Source organism: Acinonyx jubatus, chromosome D3 (assembly GCF_027475565.1).
Source record: "Acinonyx jubatus isolate Ajub_Pintada_27869175 chromosome D3, VMU_Ajub_asm_v1.0, whole genome shotgun sequence".
NCBI classification, from domain to species: domain Eukaryota; kingdom Metazoa; phylum Chordata; class Mammalia; order Carnivora; family Felidae; genus Acinonyx; species Acinonyx jubatus.
This window is the reverse complement of record NC_069392.1, coordinates 72,668,992-72,691,098: the sequence shown is the minus strand read 5'-3', so window position 1 is coordinate 72,691,098 and position 22,107 is coordinate 72,668,992. Positions and strand designations below refer to the sequence as shown.

General features: G+C 39.2%; 1 protein-coding gene and 1 long non-coding RNA gene across 29 annotated transcripts in view; one reads left to right on the top strand and one right to left on the bottom strand.

The window, feature by feature from the left end:
* Window positions 1-6,050, bottom strand: part of LOC113602356 (uncharacterized) — a 115,088-nt gene extending 109,038 nt beyond the window's left edge. Inside the window, exons 1-2 of one of the 2 annotated variants that reach the window (XR_003423786.2) lie at window positions 5,628-6,050; window positions 4,088-4,181 (exon numbers count right to left, since the gene is read on the bottom strand). This is a non-coding gene — a long non-coding RNA (uncharacterized LOC113602356). The remainder of the gene's footprint in view (window positions 1-4,087; window positions 4,182-5,627) is intronic. The other variant, XR_008291483.1, reaches the window with a different exon arrangement.
* A 64-nt stretch (window positions 6,051-6,114) lies between these two features.
* The window catches only part of TCF4 (transcription factor 4), a 355,693-nt gene continuing 339,700 nt past the window's right edge, over window positions 6,115-22,107 (top strand). For 9 of the 27 annotated variants that reach the window (XM_053205728.1, XM_053205721.1, XM_053205720.1 and 6 more), the window contains exons 1-3: window positions 7,796-7,930; window positions 8,842-8,933; window positions 10,629-10,701. In XM_053205728.1, the coding sequence (XP_053061703.1) occupies window positions 8,862-8,933; window positions 10,629-10,701 (145 nt within the window). In that variant the 5' untranslated portion in view covers window positions 7,796-7,930; window positions 8,842-8,861. Of the gene's footprint in view, window positions 6,664-7,340; window positions 7,488-7,795; window positions 7,935-8,841; window positions 8,934-9,848; window positions 9,976-10,152; window positions 10,172-10,628; window positions 10,702-22,107 lie in introns of those variants that run through there. The other 18 variants (XM_027069017.2, XM_027069016.2, XM_027069021.2 and 15 more) reach the window with 17 other exon arrangements.

The following is a 22,107-nucleotide window of genomic DNA, read 5'->3' as shown; positions in this document are numbered from 1 at the left end:
TCATGATAGCTCCCAGTTCAGTGCGTTAGGGAGTTGGGGCGATTTATCTGTCTGGCCTACCCACTACAGTAGGATGCTAGGAGGTCAGGGGCCTTGTTTTTTCATCTTGAATGACTCACTGCATCTTGCCTAGCTCTTTTCATAGACAATAAAGGTATGCTATATAGTTAGTTGACTAGAGACAAAACTTCCTCTAGGGAATGACTTGGAGACAGTTACAGGGTAAGTGGGAGCAGTGAGGGGAGTATAGCTGTTGAAGGAGTTTTAAAAACGCAGGTTAAGTAGATTAAGTTTAACCAGTTTTAGTGCACTTTTGAGTAGATGAAGGTTTCTCTTGCTGTTTTTCTAAAATCCCTTGTATTCTTTCCACATTGTTTATTTTTTAAACCATTTATCTTTTTATTCATCTCCTTTTCTTTTGTGGGGGGTGGCTGTTGGTTATGAAATAGTATGCAACTTGAGAAGAGAAGAAATAGAATTAAGAGGTGGTTTGCTTTCATTTCTCTTCTCCAACGTGATTATTCAGGTATTCAGGAATACCTTTGCTAGCAAAGCAATGAAGCCCATATACTAAAGTAGTGGCTTTAGATATTTTTTATAGTAACCTCTTAGGCACATACCATGTTGTATATACACACCTGGAACAGGCTTTTGTAAAACAACACTCACTCTTAATTCATGCCATGTATGTTGGTCTTCTCTATGTTGTTCTTACTTTGAACAAACCCAGTAAATCCATTTCATGACCATTAAAGAGTTGAGATCTGAAAATTGAAAACCGTGACACTAAGGAGTAGATACTATACTTGCTAGGTCACAGTCAGTGGATGAACACTGTGCCAAAGTACATCTGCTAATACTATTACATTTAATCTGTCACAATAACTTTATGATAGACTATTATACCCATGTGACGGATGAATAAACTGAAGCTTGGGGATACTTGGGGGTTATGACATGGAAGAGCTGAGACTCAGACACAGGTAGACCATGCTTCTGTTAGAACTCAGTGGCATGTGCCATGGCTTGAGGTCACGGCCAACTGTGGAAAAGATCCGCACATGTTGATCTTTTAAACCGGAAGCACACGCAAGGGAGGATGAGACCACCAGGGTGCAGACAAAATGGTCAATACACAACAACTTTGTTTCTCCTCTGGAACTCTATTTCTGCCCTATTTTCTCAATCTGCAAGTCCTTCCCCACATGACAAAACCCTTAAAATAGAACATTCAAACTACTGCAGAGAAAATAATTTTATGATTAGAAGGAAAACTTTCAGAAGGCTGGCACTAAAGTTTTTGAGTCCTCTTTAACAAAATTCTGTGGACACTAAGAATGAAAGCTTTATTTATTTATTTATTTATTTATTTTACCTTTCATTTTCCAAAACCCCCGAAACATCTAAAAATAGATGAAATAAAAATTCTGTGCTATTGTGTGCCTATATCCAATAAGGAAGGTTTGTTATGGTTTGTTAACCATATGGTTTGTTGGGGCGCCTGGGTGGCTCAGTCGGTTAAGCGTCCGACTTCGGCGCAGGTCATGGTCTCATGGTTCGTGAGTTCGAGCCCCAAGTCAGGCTCTGTGCTGACAGCTCAGAGCCTGGAGCCTGCTTCAGATTCTGGGTCTCTGCCTCTCCCCCAGTCGTGCTCTGTCTCTCTCTCAAAACTAAATAAACATTAAAACAATTAAAAAAAAACACCGTATGGTTTGTTAAGGTTATTAAAGTCATGGCACATGCCACTGAGCTATAAGCAGAAGCATGGTTTATCTGTGTCTGAATCTTAGCTCTTCCAGGTAGTGGCTTTGTGACCTCAGGAAAATTATTATACGTCCAAGCCCTGGTGTTCTCATCCATAAAATGTTATAATAGTGAAGCAATACTATGACAGCACCTCTTAACACACTCATAACAATGAAGAGACTGCTTTCACGATTGGGTAAATTAAGGCAATTATCCCTTAGGGTCTAGGATTCAGGTGACAAGGGGCCGGTGGCCTGTTGGCCTGTTTCAAATCACACTGAACATTCACTGCCAACATTTGCCAATAATGATATCAGGGTAAAATGAAACCTTAAAGAGAGCCGGATTTGAAAAGGTATGACAGCTGCACTCTTCAGTATAAAGTGTGCATCTGAAGAATAAAGATAGATTCTTGATCCACCTATTTAACAAATAGTTATCAAACACCTCCAGATACCACCACCAATGCCAGACATTGCATTAGGTGTGGGTACATAGAGTGAACAATATTCATGCAGTCCTGCAGTATGGAGTCTACAGTCTGGCGGAGAAGACAGGTAATATAAAAGTAAACGTATTAACAAAAGGATCCCAATTGGGAAAAGTGCCACTAAGGACATAAAGTTGATGTGGCAGAGACTAATAAGAGGGATGCTCACTTTAGACAGAATAGTTAGGAAGGTCTCTAGGAAGAGGTGATATTTAGGCTGAGACCAGAAGGATGTTAAGGGACCAGCTGTGTGGACAACCAAGAGAAAAATCCTGGGACCAGTAAACGCAAAAGGCCCTGAGTATGTGGGACTGTGTATCATGATGCTCTGGACTTCTTCCACACACACTGACTAATCCCTTCTCTTCTGTCCTGCCTGCTGCTTTTCTGACTCAGCCTTGCAGTGCATGTGGGGCTCCAGTTCAGGGTCCTTGATGATTGCGTCCTTTGATATATCAACCTAAAATTATTCCAGGAGTCCGTCCTTTTCCACATATATTCCACAGGCTGTACCTTGCTCACTGTGACTTTGCCATTCATTCTGATTTTGTTACCTACATTTTTGCCTTAGGGCCTGACAGAAGAGATGATGATACAAAGTAGACTCTCAAATATTATTTGCTAAATTTTTTGATGCATTTCATTAGATCATCAAGGAACTGTTATTTTTGTTTGTAGTTTTGTCTGCTTATTTATTTTAATACGGGCAGGATTGGGGGAGATCAAACAGGTGTAATTTGAAGAATGGTACGGCTTTCTAGAGTGGCATTCAGTTACTGGAGGGCTACTTCTGCCTCTGTAATTCATTAGTGATGTGACCTTGGACAAGCCATCCCACTTGAACCTTGACATCTTGAACCAAACTCCAGGATTTGGTCCAAGCACCCTTCAATGTCTGTTCTTTTCTATGACTCATTGGGTTTCAATATTGGCCACTCCTTCCACATTCCTAGGAAATAAATGTTATTTTTAGACATCAACTTAGTTTATGCAATAATTATACCTTACATTTCATAAGAATTTGTCATTTTCAGAGTATGGTAATCTCTACCAACTCATTGGATTTTAACCAGTCATGTAAAGTATGGAAGACAAGTTATTTTTTTTTTTACATGTGACAAGATGTGAAATTTGTCCAAGGTCACAACACAGTAGAAAGGGGAATGACACTTGTATATACTGTCCTGACTGTATGTGGCACAATTAATTGGATAGAATCCCTACCGTGTGAGTGGAATAGTGTTTATGCCCTAGAATAGTGATGACTCCTTTTTTTTTTTTTTTTTGATGTTAAGGATTGTTTTCAAATGCTGAAATCAAAAGAATCTTTTTTTTTTCCCCTAAAGTTTTTAGTTGTAAGAATCAGAAAAGTCCTCAGGTTAGCTCACTTAGGGAAGGGGAATATGGCAGGAGTAGCAGTCTTATGGACAGGAGGCAAGGTGGCCTCTATAATAAATGGGAATAAACTTTATAATAAATGGTAAATAAACTCATTTCTTCCTAGGACTCAACTGTCTACTTTTCTCAGAACTTCTAAGATCTTTCTTATCTAAAGAGCAGTTCTTTCTGCTTACTCATGGTTCTTGCTTCCCTATAACCATGGCTCACATGGCTTGGCTTCCTGACACTCTGGCCAGCTGACTCCAACAAGTCAGATCATAGACCACTCCTCTTTTAGTTCCTGTGATCCAATTAGCTGGGGCTGGTGAAACTGGGACAGGAAGGTTATAGAAAGGTCATATGGTACCCACATCAAGTTCTACCTCTGCATCAGGACTTAAGGACAGGATTTTTAAGGAACAGAGTCCATAGAATGGAGCAGGCATCCCCAAACCTATCTGCTACACTTACCTATTTATCCAAGTTTCACAAAATTTTACTGAGTCTTCCTTTCTAAGGTGTCTCCAATCTTCGTAAGCATAACTTCGTAGATATACCTATTCTTCTTATAGTTCATGGAAAACAAAACAAAACAAAACAAAACAAACAATCCACATTTGTCCCTTAATTTAAGATAGGAAGGGTGGTTGCATGGTTTTCTGACTGTGGGATGCAGTTAAAAAAAAGTGCTAGCAATCACTTGGGGGCAATGAGGTCCCCCACCTGATCCTGTCAATTGTTTCTGGACAGATCATTTATTCCCCTTGAAATTCAGGAAAGGGAGGCTTTTGCAATCTAACTAGAAACTAGAAAGAATCTTAAGGGATTATCTAATCTAGCCTCTGTATTTTACAGGAAAACACATTGACCTCAAGCCTTAGGTCACAGAGTTGATTAGAGGTAGAACCAATGGAATACTTCTCTTAAACAAATGTTTGTGAACTTTTTATTACATCATCTCAGTACAGCCCTGTAGAGGCTTACTCTGAGAATCACAGATAATGATTGTAATAATGCAGCATAAAGTAGTGTCTACATGTAAACTTTAAGATGAGAACATGAATGGGGATGGAAAACAGGAATCTTCACAATGTGTGAATAGACAGGAAACAACCTAAAAATGCTCTAATTCTTGTTTTCTAAAAGGTTACATATAAACAAAAGATCTTGAAGATTGATCTGAACTCTCTTACTGCCACAAAATTGCATCAGAAAATGGAGATTAGGCAGTTCCTGCTGCCAGATGGTATAGGAATGTGGTTGAATGTCAACTCTGATCCTAGACTGCCTGTCTTCAAAGGTGAGTGCTATCACTTATTAAAATTGTGTACTTTTAGGCAAGTTTGTATCATTTTCCAAAGTGCCCTGGGTCAAGCTACTCAACATTGCTTGCTTCTGATTCTCTGTATGTAAAACATAAAAGATGTCATATAAATATATATAAATATAACAAAATTGTAAGACATACTCTATAGAGTCATTCGCAGGATTAGGACAGCCAATACTTGAGAAATTCTTGAACAGTGTTTGGCACATAGTAAAGCCACTATGTAAGTGTTAACCTATCATGATTATTACTCTTTTCTCCGGTGGGAGTACAATTACACTGGTGGAATAGAGAAATCTCCATTTAAAATCCCGTGGGCTAGATTAGTGATATCAGTTAGTTTAGCTGGAATTAGAGATGGAAAGGGAAATTTTCTTCTCTGGTGACCCCATCTTTATCCCTTTAACTCAGGAAATTCGGAAGGTGATCACGATTTGCATGCCACAGACCAGAAAGCAGGCTAGAGAAGGTAACTGCTCGCCCAGAACTAGAAGTTGAGTCAGTAGTGGTTCAAGGTACAAACTCGACTTGTCTAAGACGCTATAACCTAAAGTCTTCTCCAAGGGAAGACTTTCTGGACTTAGGAAGTTCTCACTCCTCCAGGGTCAAAAAAAAAAAAAAAAAAAAAAAAAAAAGGTGTGTGTTGGGGGGGGTGGGGAGTGGTGGTGGAGGGCACCCTCATACCTCTTCAAGCCCGGCATCTACAACTTGGTACAGCCGCCTTTTCCCACGCTGTTCAAGGCTAGCTAAGAGGACTGGCTCCACACTGCGGGAGAATCCGAGCTCTGGCTTTCTGTTGCTGAGGCCAGCCTCCCTCAGGGTGAGCCAGGGGATCTGACTCCCCTGCGCAAATCTGTGGCGTGTAATGCCTTCATTTACTTAGAAACTACACTTCTGAGTAAAAACAACAACAAAAACCCAGGAAAGACCAAGCAAAGGGAGCAAGAAGAAGCGCGCAGGAACACGCTTGGGCCTGGGAACAGCCCCAACCTCATGAGCCCTTGCAGTTTAGCCCCCACGCGCGACACCCGACCGAGCGCAGCCACCCGCCTCAGCTCCCGGAGGAGGCGTGGCCCGCACGCGCCGCCATCTTGGGCGCCTCTCTAGGAGCCGTGTTTACTACTCTATGATCGCCCGCTCCCGCCCCGCCCCTCCCCAGTCATTGTCTGGAGGAGCAGCCGCGGCCGCAGCGCCTTCTCTTTATAAGCCCGCAGTGCCCGGATGTGAATGGATTACAATGTATCTTTCAGGGAAACCTATTATTATCAATGTGACTCCACGGGGGAGTCAATGGTGATGATGAGGAGGAGGAGGAGGATGATGATGATGAGACACCTCTAAACTTGGAACAAGTTTAAGACTTTATAAGAGGAGAAGAAAAAAAAACCACCAACAAGATTTGTTTGAGGAAAAATTCTAACTATCCTGTATTGATATTTTTTTTATAAACAATAAGAAAAAGTTGTTGGATTTTTTTTTTAATGATTTCTTTTTTGGGGGAGGGGATTTTGTTGCAGTTTTACGGTGGAAAATGCAAAAACCAGAACCAGGTGCATAATCTTGTATTCTGTGGATATCCCTGGAGCAGAACTGAGTACCAGTTAAAATACTTTTTTGGGGGATACACATGTGAGATACTAAGTACTTGCAGAAGATTTTTGTCTTTCTTTTTAAAGTCACTTTCCTTGGAATATTGTGAGCATATTTGTGGCCATTTAAGGTAACGTTACAATTTGCTGTCAGAGTAAACTGTTTGTAATTGAATTTAATTTTTAAAATGTCGATCCCAATGTTTTATTAAAACAAAAGGAACAACCTATTAAATAATTGCCAATGGGAAAAAGTGTGTGCATGCATTTTGTGTATGTACTAGCACATCTAGCAATAACAGGGTTTCTGGAATGTGTATTTTAACACACGTTAAAATAGCGTATGTTGCATATACTGGATAAAGCACGCTTGTTATTACGAAACGATAGAATTATGAAGCTTAATTTTTATCCTAAAAAGTGATGTGAAAAAGTATGTTTTAAGAGCATGCAAGGCCTGTAATGGTAAATGTTGAATTCAAAACTTACAAGTGCTGGCGAACGGGGACTTAGCGTGGCTAGGAACTCAAGTGTAAAAACAAAACAACATCCACCCTCAAAAATTGCCTTTTTTTTTTTTTTGGCGAAGTTTGCAGCTATACTAATCTGTGACTTGAAAGGAAGGGGAAAGAAAGTATGCAATTTAGGTTTCGCCCCCAATGCAAAAGTACCGAAATGAAAATCTCCCCAGCAAAATGTGGCTTGGTTTATATATGGAAAAGAAAAATATTGTTCCTCTTGGCAAAGTCTTTTTGCATCACGTGTATTTGCAGCCTAGTATAAACTTGCTTTGCTGTGTGTGGATGTGTGAGTGAGAGGGAACGAGAGTCAGAGAAAGAAAGAAGTGAGGGGATGTAAACTCGAATAAATTTCAAAGTGCCTCCGATGGATGAAACGGGCAAAAACTGAACTGTTCAGGCTTCAGATTGTAACTGACGATCTGAGGGAAAATGAGGTGCTCGATGAATTTTCGTTTGTATTTTTTTGCGAGGCGGGGGAGGTGTTGAGATTTTTTTTTTTCCTCGGGGGGGGGTGGGGTGCATCCCAGCCAGCCCGACCCGAGCGAGCCGCGTCTCCCCGCCGGAGCCCCCCCACCCATTTCTTTGCTGAACTTGCAATTCCGTGCGCCTCGGCGTGTTTCCCCCTCCCCCCTTCCCTCGTCCCCTCCCCTCCCCGGAGAAGAGAGTTGGTGTTAAGAGTCAGGGATCTTGGCTGTGTGTCTGCGGATCTGTAGTGGCGGCGGCGGCGGCGGCGGCGGCGGCGGCGGCGGCGGCGGGGAAGGAGCAGGAGCGGGCGCGGGCGCAGGAGGCGGAGGTGGTGGTGGTGGAGGCAGTGGTTAGACATGAACGCCGCCTCGGCGCCGGCGGTGCACGGAGAGCCCCTTCTCGCGCGCGGGCGGTAGGTACGGGCGCCAGCGGGGCTCGGCGGGCTGATGCGCCGGGCGGCGCGGGGCTGGGGCTCGGAGGCTCCGCACGCGGCTCCGCGCCTCCCGAGCCGCGGGCTCCCGGCTCCCGGCGCTCCCAGAAGAGACACCCCTTCCCCTCCCGCGCCTCTTCCCTCCCCCTCGTCTCTACCCCCCCCCCCGCCCCCCCTCCCCAGTCATGCCACTCGGAGGGACCGATGACTTTGCCAAGGGCCTGACTTTAATTTCTACAACCCTTTCTTTCACAAATTAGGGTGCTGGACAATTACAGGACCCGACCCTCCACTCTGCTCCCCCCTTTCGCCGACCCTGTCACCCCTCCCCCTTTGGACGTGTTTTCACTCCAGAGACGCTCATCTTTAATTTCTTTATAGCTACTTTGAAATGCAGAGGGGAGTGGTGTGTGTGAGTGTGTGTGTGCGTGCGTGTGTGTGTGTCTGTGTGTGTGTGTGTGTGTGTGTGTGAGGGGGGTGGGGTGGAAGGTGGGGGGGAAAGTTGAGACCGGATCGTTCTGAGTAGTTTCTCTTTTCTCTGTGATCCATTCATTTCTCGCTCTACCTCCTGTTGCATAAAATGATGCGCTGAAGAGCGGCTTTTTTTTTCCCCTCCTTTCCCGGATTTGGTTTTATAGTGGATGTTACCAGTTTTGATCGTCTCTTTGGAAATACAATATCAGTATCGCTTTTTTTTTTTTTTTGCTATTGCTGCCTATTCCATCTTAAAAAAAAAAAAAACAAAACTCTCCCATCCCTCCCTCCTTTCCGCCTTAATCCCGCCCGCCCCCACATCCCCACCCCCCAACCCCCCCAGTCTCCAAAAATCCGATTGTGTTTTCTCCAAGGATTGGGACTGGATTTTCTGATTGCGGTTATTTCCATGTTTCTAGGTTTGTGTGATTTTGCTAAAATGCATCACCAACAGCGAATGGCTGCCTTAGGGACGGACAAAGAGCTGAGTGATTTACTGGATTTCAGTGCGGTAAGAAAGAACGGTGGAAACTAACAACAGCTGTGAAAAACAAAACAAAACAAAACAAAAAACCCAAACACTTCAGCTAGAAACCAATAGTAATCTAAAGGCAGGAATAATTTTTTAATTGGCTGAATCTTTGGCAAACATGAAGGTCTTTTTGATAAGTTTTTAACTACAATTTTTGGGTGTGATGGACGATTCAGGCTTTTTTTTTTTTTCCCAGAGTGTAAAATTACTTGCCTTGAATTCCCTACCCACCGGACCCTCAAAATAATGGAACCTCCCCCCAAATGAAAGGACAAACAGACCACCCTAAAACTTGGCCTTACCTGGACATGAGAGTACTAATACTTTGCGCAGTATTCCTTTTATTTTTGTTTTTCTGGAAATGGAAAGGAGCAACTAGGAGACCCAGTTGTCTCTTAAAGTTTTAAATTGATGATGCTTTGGATACGTATTAGTTACATCTCTTTCTAGGATTCTGAAAACTCGTGCGTATGTGCTGGGCACACACTCTTTAGAACCCTTTAGACCGGGTTGGTACATTTCACAGTCGTGAGATCAGCACAAAGCAAAACTTGCACACTTGTGGAGTTTTACGGCTGTAGTTGGTCCTGCATCCCTTTGCTTCCCTTTCCCAAATCAAGTCCCAGACCCGGCAGGGGAATTCACTCATTTTTAATGCCGAGAGAGTTTGGTGTAAGATGCATTTGCAAAGCAAAATAAAAAGAATCCACAAAACACGCAAATAAAATCCAAACCGCCTTCTAAGTGGGGCTCTTTCATGTTGCTGCCGCCGCTGCCGCCGCCGCCGCCGCCGCCGCCGCCGCCGCCGCCGCCTCCGCTGCTGCTGCTGCTGCTGCTGCTGCTGCTGCTGCTGCTGTTGCTGCTGCTGCTGCTGCTGCTTCTTCTGGACCTTCTTCTGGAGAAATGGCTTTCGGAAGTTTTGCCAGGAAACGTAGCCCTAGGCAGCTTTGTAGCCCCCTTTCTGCTTGCTGCACTTTCTCCATTCGTTCCTTTGCTTTTTGCAGGCTCTGACTCAGGGAAGGTGCGCATTATCCACTAGATACGTCGAAGAAGAGGGAAGCCAATTAGGGTCGAAATAAATGCTGGAGAGAGAGAGAGAGAGAGAGAGAGAGAGAGTGAGAGAGGGAGAGAGAGAGAGAGAGTGAGAAAGAGTGAGAGAGAGAGAGTCTTGCTACAAATTGCTCTCATGTTAGAGACGAAATGAGAATTTAGTGCAGGTGGCACTTTTATATTTATTTGGGTTCACATATGACAGGCAAATCCTATACGGGATGGAAATGGACATTGCCACGTTTATGGCCAAGGTTTTCAGCATAAAGCAAACAACTTTTTTCTTCTCCTTTGTAAAACTAGTGTTTTCTGGAGAGGCCGCTGCCCTCCACCCTGAATCTTGATAACATTATGGGGACTGTTTGTTTAAAGTGGACCAGTGCTGCCTAGTGCTGGCAGTCTAATGAACCTGAGGAAAAATTAAGAACAGAGTGGTAAAAGGGGGGGGGGTGACTGGTAATGTTATGCTTGTTTTAGTTTTAAGTTGGATGGTGATGTATTTTACTAAAATGAACCCTTAACGTAAACTCTTAAGCTATTTGGTAAGAGTCTGAAAGATCTTTGACGAACTCTGAAGGCACAAATGTCTTTTTTTCAACAGTAATATTTCTTTGTTTCTTTTAGATGTTTTCACCTCCTGTGAGCAGTGGGAAAAATGGACCAACTTCTTTGGCGAGTGGACATTTTACTGGCTCAAGTATGTAAATTCTTTTCTTAGCATGTAGTTAAATGTTCTTAGCTGTTTATTCACTCATTGTATATTTTTGGCTCTGTTGAAGTGTTCTGGAAAAGTCATTGAAATTGTAGCCTGTAATGATATGGTTATTTCACTGTCCATCAGTGGTATAACTTACACAAAATGTTATCTTTTGCAGAATTAAAATTAGGCCTTTTTTTTTTTAAATCAAGGAAATTGTCTCAGAATTCCATTACTTAATTTAAAAGCAATTTTCTAATACAGTTGTAATCAAACATGTGAAGATAAGGCCAGTGTTGACACGGGGAAAATTAATTTATTTCCCTGTTTGAAAATAGAGGGAAAAATCTAACTTACAAAAAAAAGGGAAAATACCTCGTAAATAATATTAATTATTAGGTACTATGTATAATTAACCCTTTTAAAGAAGTGAGCACTTACTTTGCAGATGAATGCTGCATTGTAAACCATAGCTGTAAATAGAGAGCCTCTTGCTAATCTGAGAGCTAAATATGAATTCATTTCTCTTTAAAGCATTCTTTTTGATGCTTTAGCTATTTTTTGTCCTCTAAGCATTTCCTCATGCAGTGAATTTTTGCTATATTTAAAGTTTCAAATTTGCAAGGACTTTTACATTTTATAAATGAAAGGTCTTTGGGTGTTGCTTAAAAAAGACGTTAGCGCTATTCACAAAGGAATCTGTGTGCGCAATGATTATCTGGCTTCTAAGGAGGAGTTTTAGTAGGGGACTCCCTGAAGGTCTCTTATAAAGTGAAAACTGAAAATATGATACTACTTAAAATATGTATATATTTTTTTGTCCAATGAATTTCACATAGGAAGGAGGCATCCATGGTTACCTGCTATCCTTTGAGCTTAAAGCTTAAATCCACTTATACTTTTTAAACAGCTGTAGTATTTTAGGAGTTCTGGCAGTGGTAAATACCAGTACATTAGACAGAGTACCATTCTTGAGTCAGGCTGGTAAATGTTGACATCTTTTAGCTGCGAGGTGCCAGTGGAATTTTCTGTTAACTATTGAATATCATTTCACATCTCTTAATTTTCATCTGATGCTCTGGCAATGAAAGCAATCTGTTCACCTTTGCGATTTGTGTAATTAGGATGCTTTTATAAAATTAGTGGCTTTTAAAAGTTGCTCATTTCCAAATAAGTTACTTCTCCTTTTTCTGGCCCCCAATAGGCTAAGTAACATGTTTATAATTTATAAGATGCTTCCTATGGTTATATTTTATCTTTTCAGTTTTGGGGTCCACCTTGATTAAAAGTACTTCTGACAATATATTTGTATTTTAGTGGCCTGGACCCTGTTATATTTTCCATTTACAGACTCAATATTTTTGTTGTTGTTGTTGTTGTTGTTGTATTGGTATTTTGTCTTCCAAATTTTGGTGTTGTGTTCTCTACACAACTTTGAAGTAAAGATCAGTGCAAGAATCTCTTGTAGGCAGATTACTATTTCATGCTAGTATCAAAACAGTAACAGACTTTATCTCTGACAGCAATTTTCTTCATGGTTTTACTTAAGAAAACGTGTATTCAGCTTAAATCTAAAAGTAGATTATGTCACAAAGGCCCAGAGATAGACTGCTTTCAAAGTGCAAAACACTCTCTTGCACTCTGTGAAAACTGACACATTTGGAATAACTTAAGTGTATCAGTTTAGGTATGGTTTAATAAAGCAAAGTGATTTAGAAGCATGAAATTGTGTTACATTTAAAAAGACAACTGTGCATCTGGGCCCTTTTCTGTGTTCACATTTAAATAAAGTCCTTGCTATGATGTTTAACTGTTTACAGAGAGTACAGGCTGGATAAGTATGAATATGTATTCATGCATTTTAGTAAGTGATTATGTATTGAACTTACACAGTTCTTAAGACAAATATATATACACACACACGTGCGCACATGTGCACACACACCAAACACACACACACACACACACACACACACAAACCCAGACAGAGACGTCATCCTTAGTGACATGTCACGTACGATATTTCTAATGAATATACTGTGATTATTTTTAAGGTGTTGAACTTTGAGTTACGTTGTACCACAGTTGTAGTTTTCAGACCCAAATGTTTGCTTGTAAAGGTAAAAAAGTGTAGTGGCTATTTTGTGGTGACAGCTGAATTGAAAATGCAGGGTACTCATCCAATGCAGTGTGATGGTGATTATAATATATGGAGTACAGATTGTAGTGTTGGTTTTTCTCATCTATTCAAGACATATTTGAACACAGGGCTATTAGTGAAAAAAATGGCTTATATTTCCATTCCATTATAGTTCCACAACAAAGATGAATCCCTTTTAAAGAACATCAGGTAGAAAAATCAGGAAAACTGCATTTTGCCTTTTAACTGAAGGATGAGCTAGGAAACTTTGGACAGAGAAATAATTTTCTAAATTTACTTCAGGTTAATACTCGTCTTGAGTGGGCTCAGGTGTGACTTTCATGGGTAGCTTTGAAACTTGGGTCTAAGAAACAAAGATCCGAACTGTAAGTAAGTGAACTGTTTGTTCATCTTTGCAAAACCAGCTGTATTTCTTCAAGGTGAGGCATGGTGATATTTCATACTTAAAGTTCCCAATAGCTTTTGAATCGATTAATATAGGATGCTCCATCGTGATTTGCAATGTGGGAATGAAAATAAAGTGTGGTCATATTCCCTTTAATCTTTTCATTTCTCAAACATGGGTTTTCCTACCACCTTAAGAAATGGTGAAGCTGCTAGGGAGAATGGAATGTAACCTGAGCTACGGCCTGACATTCCCAGGGAGCATTTTTCACATGAAAGGCTTTTGTCAACCCAGGAAAGGACCTGCAGTTTTTGTTTGATGTTTGCAGGTGTTCAGCAGAGAGCACTAAAACAATTCAGCCATGATGGTTCAGAGCTTCGATGACCTTAACAGAATGAATTGGTGGGCTCTGGAATTATTTTTAAGAAATAGTTGTAACCTATATGGTAACTTATACAAAGGGATTTAATATCCGTTATATCATTGCTCTTAAAACAAGCTAAAAGGATACACATGCCTGGGTGATTGGAAAATTATTCTCATTAAAAAGTAAGATGGCCAAGTTACCAAAAGAAAAAGCAAACAAGCACCTAAAGTCTATAATTTATCGATGAACGGGGCTTAATTTTCTATTCTAACAAAAAATACAGTTTCTTTGGTTAGCTTTGAGTCTTTTAAAAGCAAAAGATAAACATACTGGTTTTGGCATCTTTTTAAAAAGTAGTTTTAAAGTTGGGCCACTAAAATGATCTATATTCAAGAACAGCCCTGGTCACATCTGTTACGTGTATTTACAGTTAGTCTATGATGGATACTACATCTTCCTCCCTTAGTTTAAAAGTTGAGCTTTTCCCCCCTGTAACTGTTTAGTTTTACTTAGGTGTTCAGTGTTTGTGAAAGATTGCCAAATGAATGGGTGTTTGAACAATTAGGAGCAGAAGTAAAACACACTACATCCCTGTCATGGTCATTTTTGGAAGAAGACAAACATTTTTTAATGTTCATGCAGGTTAGCTAACCTATATCCACGTAACACCCAATGACACATCAATGTAGTAAGTTCAGTGAGAAAATGAATCCAGTGGGTAGTTTTTGTATCACAGAGAAAATTCAAATGGTCAGCATCCTGAATTAATTTCCATCCATAACTGTTTGCATTCATGGTTATAGTGTGAAAAATAATTGCTCTCCCCTTAAAGGCATCTGTGGGGTAGAATTATTTAATTGTGTGTATCTGTATTTTTGTGTGTGTGTGTGTGTGTGTGTGTGTGTGTGTGTGTGTGCATTTGTGTGTTTCAAACAGCCTTACTATTGTAGTACAACTCACAAGTGTGGTATGGCTTTTTTGTAAGCAGCAGACTAAGTAAATAGGTTTAAAAGTAAGTAAAGGGGCATTAAACCCATTATATTAGAATTACAGACTTTTGGGGATAGCAACCTCTTTTAGTATACAGTCCGTTGTCTTCATTGTCCAGCCAAAGAAAACTGAGGCCCAAGTTAAGGAGGTTCTAACCTCTGCCTTTATTTGCTATTCTAAAAAACAAGTTCTGATTTGCTAATTCTTTATGGCTCTGCACGTCCTTTATTGGACTAACATTGGTTTCACTACTATGTTTTTCCTTAATTTGTGTTGCATAATAAGCTATAGGATTATACCCTGTGTGCTGATGTTGCTTCTGCATATGTGCTTGTGCCCTTCGAATGCTTTTTAAGGTTTAGAACTGAATTTTGGATTATTGATCATTTCTCTTTACCTTAGCTCCCCCGTGACTGTTTGCAAGATATTAGACAGGATAATAGGGTATGGATGGGCCTGACACTGACAAAATACAAGTGCTTAATATGTCAAGTGGTGCGCTCTGCGACTTATATTTATTATACATTTTTACTCCTCTCAAGAACCATGAGATGCAAGGGTTACCATGCTCAATTCATAGATGAGGAAACTGAGATTCAGAGATGGTAAATGACATGCTCTCAAGGCAGCCAGTAATAAATTAGGTTTTAAGCTCACGTATGCCTAACTCAGTGTCCTTTGCACACATACACACATGGTCCGATATAGATTATTTTTCAAGATTATGTAGACATAGGAATATATTATTGAGGTTTGGCATGTAATATTATTCCTGATCTTTAGAGTAGATAAGCAGTTTTTAAAAACCATATTTAAGAGAATGATATAAATCATGATATTTTTTTGCCTTAGTGTCCAGATAAGCTGGCTTTCTAATTCATTTTGGATTTCAGTGTGACTTAGTGTGTCTCTTTATTATTGCTATTATTATTCTTATTACAAGGAGAATATAGTAGATCTTTTCAAAGTTGTGCTTTCATTCTATTGTGAATTGACAGTGTGCCCGGGTGCCTGTGAAAATACCTTGTTTTCAGTTATTTTTAATGTACCTAATCAAACTAAGAGTGGAGGTACCCAAGCCTGCTCTGTTAATATCTAAAAAATAAAGATTTACTATTTTTAACTGTAAAAAAAAAGTTTCGCAGTTCATTGTTAGATCCTTGAAACTTAATATTCATTCACGAACAATAATCCTAAACTCCATCTGCATCACTAAAATAAGCAGTTTTGTAGTTTTGATGTGTCTATTACCAGACATGTGCTTAAAATGTTACATTTTCTAAATTCAGAAGGAAGAAGCAGTACTCTATTTGACACTGACTTAAGTAAATAAAATGCATTAAACAAGCGTGGGGATCCAAGATCTGTTGAGACAGAAATGCTTAACATTTTTGACAGCATCAGCAAATTATCTTTACCCTACTATTGTAATGAGGAAATCACTTAAATAACAGATGAACAGCGAAGTCACATAAACATATATAATAGAAGTATGTAATGAAAGTTTATGCTGTTAATTGCTCGAATCTGTCTTAAATGCTGAGAATCATGGAGCAGTAAAGACTGTCATATAAACAGTTTTGTTTTGAGCTTAAAATTATTCCTTTTTGCTTTCATCTGCTATGATAAACAAAGTAATTTTGTAAGCTTTACAGATCAAACATTTACTCCTAATGGTAAACTACATTTTATATTGGAAGTTTGCAACCTCGTCCAAGGCATAGAGTTGAGTCCTGGTGGCCCCAGGCCTGTGATTTTCAACGTTTAGTATTATGATGCTATTTAGATCTGTTCCCATAAGCCAAGATAACAGATCTCAAGTTGCCTAATAAGGAACATGGTGTGTTTTGAAATGTTCTTCAGTTTACAAGTCTTGAACCAAAATGTTCTTGGCCAAACCTTTAGAATATAAATCTATATGTTGAGTAAGTCAGATCTTACACAGACACAGCATCAAAATGAAGCTAGGTAGAAACAGAAAAAAAAACAAAACAAAAAACCAAACCAATCCCCCCTTCCTTATTTTCTTATTTTATGAGCTATATTTTATGACCAGGTGTTCTTCCAAGCTAATTAGATAGCACTAAGTATTAGAGAAAATAAAGCACATCATATGGTTGTGTGTTTTGAAAGGTTATTTATGTTAATGGTTTCTTATTAGTCGGAAGGAAATTTTCAAAATGGACCACCACATTTTTAAACTTATGCTTGGGTTATGCATTTGCTATATCTGTGAGCCTACTTAGGCTCAACAGTAAGGTTTGCACATGTGTTTGAGGTAGGTACTTTTGAACCATATGCCTCTTAATGCTTATGAGAGAAGTACAAATCTAGTCTTTAGAGGAGATTGGTTAACATACACATATATACATATACACACACACATATATACACATATATATGTATATGTATATATATGTGTGTATATATATGTATATTTATGTCCAACTCCTAGGAATAGCAAAAGTGTTGAGAAAGGTTGTCATATTTACTTTCATTTCCAAAATAAATAAAGGCCTAGTTAATCAGCATATCAAATACCCAGCTGTGTTTAAAATCAGTTAATATGGATGAATTTCAGGACTGTAAGAAAATGTTTTATTTAAAGGTGCAGCCACCAGATTGTTCAAATGGATGCTTTTGTACTTTTGTGTGACAATTAACATTTAATGAATGACTTTCTAGACTGCCATTGGTAGTAATTACTATATGTAGTTTATTAACTGCAATCCATTGTTGGATGGGCCTGTATTGATTTGTTTTGCAAACAACCCTTCACACGTTCAGCAGTATTTGTACATTACTTTTTAAAGAACCTGTTTCATTTGCTGATTGCCTCTAAAAATTCTAGCTTACAAATTCTCGTGTACTAAAAATGCCTTTTGATCAGTCATTTTAATTGAATTAAAAATTCAGGTTTTCAGCTATCACATTTTTACATTAGGTCCTCAGGGAGCCTCAAAGAAAGTACACAGTATTGATTTTAAGTAATTTATAGAAAGTTGGATTTACAAGAGACTTTGGAGATGCTCTATTATTTTTTAGGTAAAGAGCCAAGGTTTGGGAGGATTAAATGTCTTTTGCCCAAATCATACAGTTGGTTATTGGCTATAATAAGACACAAATACAGATGTCCTGACCCGCTGGTCAGGGACCCCATGCTGCTTTTAATTAAGGTTTGCACTCAATCCGTGGGTACCAACTGTATGTTTCTTAAGAAGAAGAAAAAGTGTATAATCTACCATTTCTGAACAAATAATAAAAATTTAGATTATGAGAGATAGACATCATAATCCGCCTCACTTGTCATCACGTGTTCCAATTTGGCTAAGGCAGTTGACGAATAACTGTTAAAATGTATTGTGTTATTAAAAATAACAAAGTAAGACCCATGATTAAATATCAGGGCTGTAATTTAATCTCAGGGTTTCTGGAGCTGTTCATAAACCATTTGGCTTTTTTCTGAAACAGATGACGTCAAAATACAGGTTGATTGAATTATGACCCTGGGTTACAGGAGCACCTGCCAATGCCTCCTTACTTCATGGCATGTCAGCATTTCCATTACAAACTTTTTTTTTCTCTAACATTTTTAACTTTGAATAGTTAAACTAGACTGATGGTTGGCATATAAACTTTCAGCCCCCTGGGAAAAGACTATTTTCCCAATAAAATAGAGGAGGTGGTGACAAAGCCCCATTACCTTTTAGAATGTTCTTCCTTGCTTTAATCTTCCATTAATTTAAACATTCCCTCTTGAGGTACTTAGCCGAGTTGCAAAGCATCCAAATGGAAGGTTTTTAATCTCAAATTTCCCAAGCCAAGACTTAAATGCAAGGTATTTAGGGACAGTTAAACCAGGAAAAGACTTATCTTGTAGGAAGAAGGATATTGAAACGTTCTGGACACTACAGTTTAATGCTGTGTGAAATGCTGAAGAGCGAGACATGAAAACATGCAAATTGGTGTACCTTGTCAGTAGTTACTTTTATATCCACTTAAGAAGAGTAAAAATTGATAATGTATGGTTTAGAAAGGTTAATTTATTTATATCACTATCTGGAGACTTAACAGCATATCTTCTGTTTTACCCCTTGGGTTTTAATATGTTGGCCATAGAGAGAGAATGCTGTTTCTATCTAGCTAGTTACTTATTTACCTATCAAAATTCTTATTGATGGTTGATCTCATAGATATTTTTAGTACATGCTATGCTCAACCCCCTGTGTTAGCAATTATGGGACATAGAGGGATTTATGGGAGATAGTTCCTGCCCTGAGAGGGCATATATTCTGACAGTAAAGGATAGAAAACCACATACAGAATTAGCCTTCAGTGCCCAAAAGGCAAGTACCATTTACGTTGTGGGAGTTTAGACAAAGACAAATTCTTTCTTTGGGAGGGAAAAGAATAATGAAGGCTTCATGGACAAATCAAGTCTGAGCCTTGAAGGGGAGGAATAGCATTTTGACCTGGGGGCACTGGGACTGAGCATTTTGTGTCACGATCACTGTGAAGCAGGCACAGAGGAAGGCTGTTGCAAAGGGTGGATTAAAGAGATGTCCAAAAAGAGAGGCTCCTCAGCTCTGCGGTGGGATCAGCTCTGGTATGGACAACCACAGTGACTTCAACCTGCAGTGTCCCTATTTCGGATGCCTTTTTTTGTTTGTTTTTTCTTTTTTCTTTTTTGCTTTTGGGGATTTCCTTGGGGCTATTAGAGATTATAATCCAGTCCCTTCCAAAAGTATGTGTTTTTTAATGGTCGTGTCAGGATGGAAATCAAGGTTTTTATGTTCCCGGGTCCAGACACTTCCTGTTATGTCATTCAGCAGTGGAAGTTTAGCTGCTGTGGAGAAACTTATTTATTTAGCGGAATTCTGGAAGTCTAGATTCTTTTGCAGTGTTCTCTGGTACATAGCTGCTTCATTTTGACAAAGTGATAGAACCTCACAGCCTACATCTTAAAGCTGGAAAAATAATTTGAAACTTTCCAGGAAACTTTAAACTTTAAGAGGGGATTTTATGCCATACTTAACAATAGTTTCAGATTGCAAGAATTCATCATTGTAATTTTTATTATCACTGCCATCACCATTACCAGTGTCACATCTTTTCATTCAAAAACTAGCAGGGAAATGTGGTAATTATTATTGCTATATAATACATTCAGAAATGTATTTAACAAACATTCTCAAAGATACTGTGATCCTAGCCAAAACTTACATAGTGTTTGTAAGAACATCATGAAGTGGCCAGAATCACCTTTGGTTAAAATCTATCGTAATTACATCACAAATAGGAAAAATATATGTAAATACAATTCTCCCTTCAAGTATTGATGATTTCAGATTGACGTGTCTGTTTCTCTGTGACAAGCCAGGATTTCCGTGTCTAGCATGTGTTTTCAGTTTCCACAAGAAGCCAAAAATTAAAGTGATGGTTGAAATAGGCTTAGGAAGAATTTATTTTTTTTTAATTTTTTTAAAGTTTATTTATTTTGAGGGAGAGTGAGAGAGAGAGAGAGAGAGAGAGAGAGAGCAGGCGAAGGGCAGAGAGAGGGAGAGAGAGAATCCCAAGCAGGCTCCACACTGTCAGCACAGAGACCGATGTGAGGCTTGAACCCACGAACTGTTGAGATCATGACCTGAGCTGAGATCAGGAGTTGGACACTTAACTGACTGAGCCACCCAGGTGCCCTAGGAAGACTTTATTAATGCATGATTGTATTTGCTACATTGTAGAAACAAGATTTAAAAAAAATGTTTTTAACGTTTATTTATTATTGAGAGAGAGAGACAGAGCATGAACAGGGGAGGGGCAGAGAGAGGAGGAGACACAGAATTTGAAACAGGCTCCAGGCTCTGAGCTGTTCGCACAGAGCCTGACGCGGGGCTCGAACTCAAAAACAGCGAGATCATGACCTGAGCCGAAGTCTGACGCTTAACCGAGTGAGCTGCCCAGGCGCCCTGAAACAAGATTTTTATAAGGGAATATTCTAGATCCACTTTTAAGAATGTCAGTTATGAACCTACATATCCCCAAAAACTTTTCCTTTACTTTCACAAATAAGGGATTCATGGTAGAAATCTTTTGCAGTGCTGCAACTTTAAACTCAAAAGAGGAAAATGTTTTGGTCATCAGTGGTAATAATATTTGAAGACTTATTAAACAATTTCATACGTAACCAAGTTTTGTAGTTTTGAAAGGGAATACCAAACAATATCAATTTCAGTCCTTGTTTGAATAATCATTCTTTGTTGTGTGCCTTCTTGAACATCATTGTGTACTAACTGGTGACCCAAACCACTGATTGTCTTTCTACTCTTGTGGGCACTGTGATTCTTTGTCAGGTTACTTTTAGCCACAAGGTTTATTTTCTTTTGACGCCTTACTCTCCCCTGATCTTACTAACCTCTTATTCAATTGATCTTTTCAACCTATGTAGAATTCTTTCTTGTATGTGGGATGTACATTTGTGCTGTCCCGCTTTCATTAGTAGCAATTTTGGTAGAATTAGATAAGGTGAGAAATGTCCCATAGTTAATTTAATTAATTTTACTTAAAAACAAATCCATAATTGTTTAAGGGCTGATTGTTTAAAGAATTTTGAAAACTTTGGAAAGTGAAAGGGATGAATGAATATCATTTTTTTTCCAGTGTGAATGTATTTCATGGGAATAACAGAATTATTAATAATTATTAAGTTTCATTTACTCATTCATTAATTCAGTAAATGTTTTTGAGAATTCAAGACAAATCTCAGTGCTAGACGCTGTGGTGATGTAAAGAAGAATAAATGTCAACCTTAGCATTGTAATTAGAGTGAATATGATACTGCACCTGTTAGGTGAAAGTTCTATACCGATTCAACAATAAAGTACTTTTAAAATAAGTGGTGTTGAAATATAGAATTAGAACTCTTGGAAAGATACTTTAAAATATAACTGAGTACAGGGGCGCTCAGTCAGTTAAGCATCTGACTTCTGCTCAGGTCAACATCTCCTGGTTCCTGAGTCTCAGCCCTCGCATCAGGCTCTCTGCTGTCAGTGCAGAGGCCGCTTTGGATCCTCTGTCTCCCTTTCTGTCTGCCCCTCCCCTGTGTGCACTCTCTCTGTCAAAAATAAATAAACATTAAAAAAATATAACTAAATGCAGACTTCACATTTCTGACTGCAGCATAGAAATACTGTGTACATGTGTACTCTACCTGACTATAAAGGAAGAATGGATTCAAATATTTAGGAAAATGGGACCTGGGAGAGTATTTGTTATTAATGTTCTTTCTTTCTTTTTTTTTTTTAAGTTTATTTATTTATTTTGAGAGAGACAGAAGGAGTGTGAACCAGAAAGGGGCAGAGAGAGAGAGAGAGAGAGAGAGAGGTGAAAAGGGACAGAGAGAGAGAAGGAGAGGGAGAATCCCAAGCAGGCTCCTCACTGTCAGCGCAGAGCTGGATGAAGGGCTTGAACTCACAAACCTGTGAGATCATGACCTGAGCCGAAATC